The sequence below is a fragment of the Coenobita brevimanus genome, chromosome 68, assembly GCF_032717465.1.
Source record: "Coenobita brevimanus isolate Jiangsu-jjx chromosome 68, ASM3271746v2, whole genome shotgun sequence".
Lineage (NCBI taxonomy): Eukaryota > Metazoa > Arthropoda > Malacostraca > Decapoda > Coenobitidae > Coenobita > Coenobita brevimanus.
Window position 1 is genome coordinate 1,108,698 of NC_137021.1, and position 11,303 is coordinate 1,120,000.

Here is an 11,303-nt window from a genome sequence, read left to right on the forward strand (position 1 = left end):
GTGTGTGTGTGTGTGTGTGTGTGTGTGTGTGTGTGTGTGTGTGTGTGTGTGTGTGTGTGTGTGTGTGGCAGGTAAGGGAAGTGATGGAGGGGAGAAGAAGGGAAGAGTTGAGAGAGACGGAAGAAACAGGGAGTTAGAGGTAAGAAGGGAGGAAGAAAGGAAGGGAGAAGTAGCACAGCAGATATCAAAATACCGAGAGAGTAAAAAGGAGATAAAGAGCATGAAAGTACTCTAACTGTCTATTTATCTGTCTGTCTACCATCTATCTCTATCCATCTGTTTATCTATCAGTGTATTCCTCGATCTATCTATTGTGTGAGCAAGAATGGGAAAATAAAACACAAAAATAGTGACCTGACATGTAGCTACAGGATGACCAAAATATGACGAACAAAAAACAAGACAAAGATTTTTTTTGTGACTCAGGACCTGACGCTTTTCCGATTATATATATAAAAAAAAGACTGGACACACCAAAAAATATATCAGACGTGGCCCCCCCCCCAAAAAAAAAAGGACGATAAGGTAAAATATTTAGTACTGAGCGAAAAAAGGAGTTTACTGAAAAGAAGAAACGAAGAAGACATTTACTAGTGAAAGTTCCAATAAAAAAAATGGTGTATGTATGTAAATATGTGTTTCCTCAGGTGAAAATATGAAGCTTGACTGCGAAACTACCGTCTAATGTAAACAGAAACCATAAGAGAAGAAAATGAAGATCACTGTCCCCACCGATGCTCTTTTGTTTTTGTGGCGTCGATAAAGAGAGCAAGGAAATCGTGCATTGCAAAGTCGCTTACTATGGGGGCTCCTTCCCGCACCCCACACAAGCGCAAAACCTGTAAATACAAGAGCCAAAGAGGTTCCAAACAGCCTGGAAAGGGATCAGAAGGCGAGAGACGAGATTCACTCGACTTTTCGCCTCAATTCCATTCCGAAGCTTCGATTTCCGGCTCGATTCTCCTGCAGCGGCTTTCATGCGACTCGGGCGAGGAGGAAAAGAAGTGGGGTTTCTGTCATGGAGTCTCTCAGCTGGGGATGAAGCTCCCAAAAATCGCCTCTCCCCCTGCCATATCTCGCTATCTCCCCTGCAGCTCAAGGGAAAGACAGCAAATCCGAAGGGAAAAGGATAAGGGCTCGTTTCCCTCAGTGGCCGCGTCTCCCCCTCTCTCTCGAGCCTTAAGCTCTACATTTTCTCCAGAGGCTCATCTCCATACGGCATCCGGCTCCTCAGCATCCAGAGAGCCCTCGAGAGTAAGTCCGGAAATCGGTTCTCCAGCCCGGTCTCAATCTTATGGCACTTCAAAGATCGTATATCGGGATTTTCCGGACTCGGCAATAGAGGAAAGTCGTCCCTCTTCTGTTGTTACTTCAGGTACTTTAGATATCACCTCGTCGGCTCAAGAAGGACGTGATAAGGCCTGGTGTCTCCCAAGAAGGCTTAATTTCCAAGGAGAGAGTCGCAAAGGAACTCAACCTTCCTCTGTTACTTCCTTGGGCAATTCAGACATCACCCCCTCAGCTCAAGAAAAACAAGATAGGGCCCGGCGTCTCCCAAGAAGGATTAACTTTCAAGGGGAGAGTTGTGCCCGCCCTTCATCAAGCTCAAAATCCCTTCCCCTTTACCCTATCCCAACCCCTGGCAACCCAGAAATTAGGATCCCACCTGGAGAGATTAGGATCATCCCACCCACATTAAACTCGAGGACTAAACCCACTGAGTCAAGAACCCTCGTCCCTTCTAACTCAAGTACTACCCTTGTGCCACCCCCGTCAGCGTGTTCTATCCCCTATCCCATCAACTGCGAGACCCACAACGCACTCGAAACCAATCTCCGAGCTTCTATCCCTCTTTCTGTCCTATCCAGCGTCCCTCACCCCTCCTCTATCTCACCTACTGTTCCTATCCCCTCTTCCGTCCCACCCAGCGCCTCCCCTATCCCCTCTCCCATCAGCTTCAAGCCTCACTTCCCACTTGAAACCAATCCACGAGTTTCTGTCCCCATTCCTGTCTCACATACCACCCCCATTTCTTCCTCTGTCTCACCCACCGTCCATATCCCCTCTCCCAATGACTCCCGGCCCAACATCCCACTCGAAACCAATCCCAGCGCCCCTATCCGCTCCTCTATCCCCTCGTCTGTCCCACCCACCACGCCAAATGCCTGTTGCAAGGGGATGGGGACCTCTAAGCCAGGATGGAGGGTAACGAAGCGAACATCCACGGTCAGGACCCCGAAACTGCGACTGGTGCTAGCCGTTCTTCTGGTGGCGTCCTGCAAGGTTGAAGGTAAGAGCCTCATCTGTGTTTATATCTGTTTATGCTAATTTTTTTTTTCGGTTTGGGGGATTTTTTTGTAGTTTATAAAATGTGTTCTACCTTCCTCTGTTTTTATATCTGTTTATGTCGATGTTTTTATGTTGTGGGGAGTTTCCTAGTTTATAATAAGTGTTTTAGCCTATGTGTTCATTTTTTTTTTCATCATTAAAGCCGTGTCTGTATCTGTTTGATTGCTTTTACTCGGTTTTAGGCATTTTACGTTGGTAGTATTCTTCGGTATTTAAGTATTTTTTCGTCTTAAGAGTTGGTGTGTTTTATCTTTTTCGTTTTTCATTAGGCAGCTTTGTACAGCCAAAACTCCTCTGTTTTCCTTTCCTTATATTGCGTGCCATTTGACTCCTCTCTCGATTTCTTTGGCACATTTTCTTGTGACGTGCATTCTGTCCGTTTCATTAGAGATCTCAGTTTGCATCAGTGTTATATATTTCATACTCAGATTCTGTATACGTTTCAGCTAACCTTCATTTCTGAATTATATTGGTGTACCCTATATAGCCTGACAACATTTTCTTTCGTGTTTATGATTTACCTTTGTTACTGCAGATTACTTTTTCACCTCATTGTTTACCTGGGCATCACCTGTTGTTTACATATCATACACGTGTCATCAACCTGTATCCTTTGTCCTTCTTGGGGTGACATCTGGTGAGTACCCTTATTATTTTCCTTTGTTTTATCAGTGGTTTTTACCTGTGTGTGTGTGTGTGTGTGTGTGTGTGTGTGTGTGTGTGTGTGTGTGTGTGTGTGTGTGTGTGTGTGTGTGTGTGTGTGTGTGTGTGTGTGTGTGTGTGGCTTTGTTTTAATCATCACTCCTCACCTTCTGTATTTTATCCAACCACTTCCTTACGAAAGGCCCTGAAGGAGGTGTAAAGGTGTCATATGCAAAATAAATCGCTTAGGGAGAGGTGTGACGAAATTTATACAACGCGAGTGTTCTGTCCTCTATCCCTGAGCTTCTGGCTATCCATCCCGTAGCACTCGTCATTCCTTAACTTATTCATCTATTCATGCAGTCGTTCGCACACTCATCCCTTATTCATGTCGGCGGTCACTGGTTGAACTCTCACTCACTCACCTTACTCACTAACCCACATACTCACTCACGTACTCATTCACACAATCACTTTACTCACTCACTCACGCATTTCATTCATTCACCCACTCACTTACTCATTATTTTACTCATTCATTCAACCACTCATATTACCCTCTCAAATACTCACTTCACTCATTGACTCGCTTTACTGAGTGACTTTACTTACTCATTCCTTTGTCCTGACTGTTTCCTCCCCCCCCCGTCTCTCTCTCTCTCTCTCTCTCTCTCTCTCTCTCTCTCTCTCTCTCTCTCTCTCTCTCATCAAGTTTCACATGTATTCCTTTCCATTTCCTTTACCTCTCGTTCGCTCTTTCCCCTTTAACCCATAACTCTCTCTCTTTCTCTCTCTCTCTCTCTCTCTCTCTCTCTCTCTCTCTCTCTCTCTCTCCCCACCAGGACTGACAGACTTTTTTTTTTCTTTCTCCCCAAAATAACCGAAAAAAAAGAAAAAAAAAGGGAAGGAAAGAATTGCCTTTGGACTCCCTTTCTTTCTCTCTTTTCTGTTTTTTTTTTTTCTGTCGCTAGCCATTCTCTCTCTCTCTCTCTCTCTCTCTCTCTCTCTCTCTCTCTCTCTCTCTCTCTCTCTCTCTCTCTCTCTCTCTCACACAGTGCCCCATAGCTTTCAGTTTTCCAATAAATTTTCTCCTTTTCCTGTTTCTTTTCCTCCTCTCTTCCATTTCACTCTGATTCCTTGTCCTCTCTTTCCTCTTGTTTTGACTTGCTTTCCTCTTTCTTCTCTTCTCCGATTCTCGTTCTCACCTTTCCCCTCCCTCCTCTTCCCTTCTCACCTCCTCATCTAGTCTCCTCTGTTCTGTATTCTCCTCTTCTCTTCTCTCCTTTTCCCTTCTCTTTCCTTCCCTTCCCTTCTTTTCCTTTCTCTTCCTTTTCTCCCCTCCTCACTTCTCTTTTCTTCTCATATGTTGTGCACTCTTCTCCTCGACTCTCGTCTCTCCTCCTCTCTCCTCCACCTGACCTAATTCCCTCTCCTTTCCTCCCCCTCCATCTCCCTCTCTCCACCCCTCCATACGTTAGATTTATGTTCCATACAGTAGAAGGCTGGGGACTCAATTTCATTTTTCCTGTAGACCCCCTTCAAAAGAGAAAAAAAATATGAAAGAAAACGGGAAGAACAGAAAGAAAAAATGGGCTGATGAGTTTTTTTTTTATATATATATATTTTTTTGAGTCTCAGAAATTTCTATAGGACTTTTTTTGGGCCCGGTGTTTATTTTTTGTCAATATGGAATTCTCTCCCTCTCTGTCGTATATATGAATTTTTTTTTATGACTCGAAAAATTCAGTTATTCTTATGGATATTTCTTTTCTCAGAGACATGTGGAATTTTGACTTCTTTTTGTGTGTGATTCGTGTTTGTGTTTTTGTGAGTGTTCTCTCTTTCTCTTTATTTTCTTTTTAGCTGTCTGTCTGTCTGTCTGTCTGTCTCTGTCTCTGTCTGTCTGTCTCTTTGTCTATCTGTCTGTCTATCTGTCTGTCTCTGTCTGTCTGTCTGTCTCTCTCTCTCTCACCCCAGGCGTTGCTCTGTTTCCTGTTCAATATTTCTTATCGATCCAGTGTCGGTTTCGCCGCCAGAAGTCAGAGAGAGAGAGAGAGAGTTGATGAGACCTGACGTGTTATGTCATCACGTTTACATTCATGAATACCTGAAATTACGCACACGCACGCACACGCATTTATCTACTCACACACACACACACACACACACACACACACACACACACACACACACATACATGTACAGAGTCAGGCACACGTACACACAGACAAGGGTATTCGAGCACGGCCACATGTAAGCTTTCAGACACACACACACACACACACACACACACACACACACACACACACACACACACACACACACAACAAGGCTATGTGCGTAATCAAACATACATACATTTATTAGAATACATTAGTTCCCCCCAATTCTCCCTCCTGTCGTTTTCTGTTGGTTGCAATTTGGCAGACCCGGAGAGAGAGAGAGAGAGAGAGAGAGAGAGAGAGAGAGAGAGAGAGAGAGTGAGAGAGAGAGAGAGAGAGAGAGAGAGAGAGCCAGCCTGGTGTCGTGTGCATACTACAAAGACGTAATGAAGACGTGTGGCCGCAGCGTGAGAGCAAGTTCTAAATGTGTGAAACTGGCTCACATGGAAGGTCAGAAGTTGGTTTACACACAGTCTGGAAACTGTGTCAGAAGCCCGTTTCCGAGAGAGGTCAAGTGTGAGGTGAATTGTCTGAGGTCACGAATAATAATAATAATAATAATAATAATGTTTGTACAGACTGCGGATATAAATTTCTGTGCTCTCTCTCTCTCTCTCTCTCTCTCTCTCTCTCTCTCTCTCTCTCGTATATTACCTGTACTAGCAATTACTCTTCCATTAGTTATCACACATTCCTTTTTTCCTTCCTTCCTTCCTTCCTTCCTTCCTTCCTCCTTCCTTCCTTCCTTCCTTGCTGTCATTTTCACTCATTCTTTCACACATTCTTTCTCCTCTCTTCCTTTCCCTCCTTGCTTCCTCTCTCCCTCCCATCCTTTCATCCATTTCACCCATCCATTCAGTGAGTTCTTCCCTCCTTTCCTTCCTTCTTTCCCATCCTCCTTCCTTACGTCCTCCCTCCCTCCCTCCCTCCCTCCCTCTTTCCTTCCTTCCTTCCTGTCTTCCTTCCTTCCTTCCTTGCCTCCCTGCTGGCCATTCTCGTCACGTCTTCTGTGTTTGCCTGCCTCCCATAAACACCAATACATACACCCTGTTTATGTCCCTGAGAGAGAGAGAGAGAGAGAGAGAGAGAGCACACACACACACACACACACACACACACGCCTCATACACAGGGGTATACACATTCATGTCGATGTATATTTAAATAGTAACTGCAGTCGAGCACCTCTATACATAATTTAGGGCACACACACACACACACACACACACACACACACACACACACACACACACACACTTTGTCTCATTTTAAAATTCCTTTGCATCTCTCTCTCTCTGTCTCTCTCTCTCTCTCTCTCTCTCTCTCTCTCTCTCTCTCTCTCTCTCTCTCTCTCTCTCTCTCTCTCTCTCTCTCTCTCTCTCTCTCTCTCATGGCGTTCTTTACCTTCCTCTTTCATGTTTCTTCCCTCCTTGTTTTTCTTTCCTAGCCCTACCTTCCCTCACTTTCCTTCCCCTCTCCCCCTCCTCACCTCTTAACTAAATCCCTTTCTTCTTCTCTCCTTCCCTCTTTTCCCTTCCTCTTGCTTCCCTCCTCTTCCCTCTTTCCTTCCCCTCCCTTCGCCTTTCGTACCCTCACCCTTTCAATTCCCCTCCCTTTCCCTCGTCTCCCCTACCATGCCCAAATCACCCCACCGCCCTTCTCTTCCCTCTCCCGCTCCTCACCTGTCTCCCCCCACCTTTCCATTCCCTCTTCCCCTCCCCACCTCTCTTCCTCCACCCTTAATTTCACCCTCCTCTATCCGACCTCTCTCCCCCACCTTTCCTCCCCCTCTCACGCTCTCCTCCCCCTCCCCACTCCCCCTCCCCATCCTCCCCCACCGTTTCCAATGTTATATAACCATTTTCAGGGCTCACATATCCATACTTTTTTGAAAAAATGAGGAAACTTTAAACACACTCGCAAATCATCTTTCTCACTTCCTTGGTGTAGTCAGGGAGAGAGATGTTCATTCTCTCTCTCTCTCTCTCTCTCTCTCTCTCTCTCTCTCTCTCTCTCTCTCTCTCTCTCTCTCTCTGCCAGTACACGTCAAGCGTATAGCATTTCACGTTTCTTTCCCCCTATTGTATTTTTATTCGTGTGTGTGTGTGTGTGTGTGTGTGTGTGTGTGTGTGTGTGTGTGTGTGTGTGTGTGTGTGTGTGTCCCGGTAGTTCTCTTTCTCACTTTTCATCTCTCCTCGCTCTCGGTCTCCCTCTTCCCTCGCTTCCATCCACCTCACTCTCTCGTATTATTTCTCCTCCACTCTTCACCGTAACCTTTCCACGTTAAAGGGTGTCAGAGGGAGAGGAGAATAGTCATAGTATACTAACGGTGACACAGGAAATAGTACGGATAGTGGGAGACAGTGGAGGGAAGGACAGAGACAAGAGACAGACGGTAGAAGACAGAGGAGGGAAAGACAGACAGACACAAGAGACAGACGGCGGAACAGAAAAATGGGATTTGGAGGAGGGTAGGACAGAGACAGTGCAGTGACGGTGAATTAGGAGATAGTGATGCCAGATAGTGATATGGTGAAGGAAGGTAGAGTTGTTACAAGGCATTGACGGTGAAAAGTAGACAGTGAAATGGGGGATAGTGAAATAACAGACTGTAGTTAGTAGAAGGGTAGGGTAAAGGAACAGGTAGTGACACAGTAGACAGTAGGAGTAGATGGTAGTATAGGGTAGATTTAATTGTTTGAGAGTTGTGTATTGGTGTTAGTTTGTGCGTATCCGTCTTAATAAACGCACTGGGAGTCAGAGGGGCTCGAACCCACTCCAGAACACCTCCCCCCCCCCAAACGTGAACCCAATTCCATACTGACAGAGCCACCCACTCGCCCCCTCGCCACACTACCTTTAACTTTGCCCTCCCCTCTCGTCCCCCTCCCCCCAACACCCCCTTCCAGTTCCCCCTACACCACCTCCAACCCCCCCACCTCTCTCTCTCTCTCTCTCTCTCTCTCTTTCAACTAAAAATTTAATGTCCTGAACACGAAGAAAAAAGCCCCTCCTCGACTACAGGGTGAGAGAGAGAGAGAGAGAGAGAGAGAAGGGGGGGGGGGACGGCGGATATTGCGTTACAGGAGAAAAAAATTATGGAAAATAATGATAAAAAGAAGAGAAATTGATGAAAAATGTGATAAATGAACCTTAAAAAATAAAGTGAGAGAATAAAGGGAGTATCGATGGCCTAGAAAATACATTAAGAATAAATCAGGTGTGTGTGTGTGTGTGTGTGTGTGTGTGTGTGTGTGTATGTGTGTGTGTGAGAGAGAGAGAGAGAGAGAGAGACTGACTCAATAAAAAATGTGATTGGTAAATATGATGGATGGTAGTATTCAGAGTGCTGGCCATTTCTCTCTCTCTCTCTCTCACACACACACACACACACACACACACACACACACACACACCTCTCCTTGCCCTTCTCCCTGCCTCTCCCTTTCTGTACCCCTCCCTCTTTTTCCTCTCAACCCTCTCACTTTCTCTGCCCTCTCTTCTCTCATCCTTCTCCCTCACCTCTCTCTCTCTGTCTCCCCTTCCACCTCCCTCACCCCCCTCTCTCCCCCTCCTCTCTCTCCCCCCATCCTTTCCCCCCCTCTTCACAAAGCAACAGTGATGAACCATTTCCCCCTTAGGGATTCAGGGCCATCTGTCTCCCTTTACACACCCCCTTTCCTCCCTTTCTCCCTTCCCCCCCGCTCTCTCTCCCTCCCTTTTCTCCCTCTCTTCGTACCCTCCTTGACCCTGTTCTTCCATTTCTTCCTCTCACCCTTTCCTGTTCATCCCCTCTCCATCTTTCCCATTCCTTCCCTTCCTTCTTTCTCTCCTTCCCTCTCTTCCTTTTCTTCCCTTCCATCTCTCTCCCTCTTTTATTGAGTCTTCCTTCTCTCCCTATCTATCTCTCTCTTCCTTTCTCTCTCTCCTTCTGTCTCGCTTTACACACACCATTCCCACCCTTTCTCCCTCCCTTCCTGTCCTCTTCTCCTCTCCTCCCTTCCTCTTCGTTTTCTCTTCCTCCCTTCCTTTAACCTTTTCTTCCTTTCTCCTAGTTTCTTCTTTCTCTTCCTCTCTCTCCGTCTTCCTTTACTCATCTTCTTCCTTCTCTTCCTCCTCTCATGACCGTCTTCTCCTCTTTCCTCCTCTTCCTCTCTGTTCTTTCTGCCTTTTCTTTCCTCCTTCCCCCCTCCCTTCTCCATCCTATCCTCCTCCCCTTTCCTCCTCCTTCCGTACTGTCCATTCCTCCTCCTATCCTCATTCCTTCATATCCTCACGTCCTTCCTGTTGTCCTATCCATGTTTTAGTCTCATAGGATAGATACCACAGTCCCAGCCTTGAAAGGACCAATAAGTGTTGTATTTTGCTTTCATTTATGCTCCTTTGTACTCCCTCCCTCTCCTCTCCCTCTCGTCTCTATCCTCTGTCTGTTCCTCCCTCTCTCCATCCCTTCCCCCTCTCTCCCTTCCTCCCTCCCCCTCTCCCTCCCTCCCTGTATCAGTGTTCATCTGCCTTTGCTCAATACATGCTTGGATATTCTCCCTCCTTCTTATATATCCCTTCCCTTCGTACCCATCCACTCACTCACTTACTCACCCACTCACTCAGTCACTCACCCACTCACTCTTTCACCCACATCTTCACCCACCCACTCACCCACTCCCTCTTTTCTTCACTCCCTTCTTCATTCATTCCTCATTCACCTTTTCGTCATTTCTCCCCTCTCACTCACTTATTCACTTCTTCCTTCACACACTTATTCACCGTCTCTTACCTCATTCATAATTTTATCCTTTTCATTCACTTATTCAACTCCTTCATTCACTCACTGTTACTCATCATTTCTCATTCACCTTCTTATTCGCACCTCTGCCCATCTTAGCATTTCTTTTGTCTCCCATTTCTGTATCTGAAGCTTCTCCCCAATTTCTTTCTTCCTCCCCATCCTGACTCCCCACACACCCATCCCACTCCCCACACCCCATACACATCTCTGGCCACCCCATTTACGCTTCCACACCCCCATTCCGTACCCCATTCTTGCATTCTCCACTTACTTCCTCACCCCATTCCCTTTACTCCTCATTCTCCACCCCATCCCACTCCCCACACCCCATTTACACCCCATTAGCGCGCCCACACCCCCATTCACGCCCCCACACCCCCATTCACTAAATCATTCACTGCCATCCCCCTCGTGTCCATCCACTCATTGTATAGAGAATCACTGGGGCGAACACATTACTTTGACCAACTTATTCACACTTACATTTCCTCGACACACACTTATAATGAGACTGTTAGAAGTAAGTGAAGGGGAGTGTTTAGTAGTGGGTGGAGTTACTTGGAATTATAAGTGGAGTGAGAGGAGTGGATGTGGGTAGGAAAGGTGGATTGGTGGAAGGATGGGTGGAAAGTGTTGTGACTGTAGTGGTGGTGGTGGTGCTGGTAGAAGAGGTGGGAGCACACACACACACACACACACACACACACACACACACACACACACACACAAGCATGTGCGTATGATTTTTCAGCATCTTGTATTTATGGCTTATATTCTTACCCTCTGCCCTCTCTCTCTCTCTCTCTCTCTCTCTCTCTCTCTCTCTCTCTCTCCCATATCCTTCCCTCTCTTTTTCTCCCGCCATGTCTCCCTCCCTCCTTCCCTCAAGCCTACCCTCCTACTCTCCCTTCCTCTCTCTCTCTCCCTCTTTTCTTCCGTCCCTCCCTCCATACCTCCGTCTCCCACTCTTTCCTTCCTTCCCTCCCTCCCTCCTCCCCTCCTCCTCTTCCTCCTTCGCCTCAATTTCCCAAGTTTTATGGTTGCCGTTACTGTCGTTCTGCTTGTAATAATTTGCTTCTGACTCCTTCTCTCCTTCCCTCCCTCCTTCTCTCCCTCCCTCCCCCTCCTTCTCTCCCTCCCTTCATGATTTTCCTCCCTCCCCGCATGACTCTCCTCCATCCCTCCTTGGCTTCCCTCCATCCCTCCTTTGCTTTCCTCCATCCTGCCATGACGCTCTCTCTCAAAAATGAATTTATCTCCCTAGTAGCTTTTTTCTCCTCTCCTTTCACCATTCTCTCTCTCTCTCTCTCTCTCTCTCTCTCTCTCTCTCTCCCTCCCTCCCTCTCTCTCTCTCTCTCTCTCTC

General features: G+C 46.6%; 1 protein-coding gene across 1 annotated transcript in view; it reads left to right on the plus strand.

Annotated features, from left to right (window-relative positions):
• Positions 1 to 2,178: 2,178 nt before the first annotated feature.
• Positions 2,179 to 11,303, plus strand: part of LOC145405784 (roundabout homolog 2-like) — a 288,900-nt gene continuing 279,775 nt past the window's right edge. Inside the window, exon 1 of the mRNA XM_080277020.1 lies at positions 2,179 to 2,290. Within this exon, the coding sequence (XP_080133146.1) occupies positions 2,179 to 2,290 (112 nt within the window). The remainder of the gene's footprint in view (positions 2,291 to 11,303) is intronic.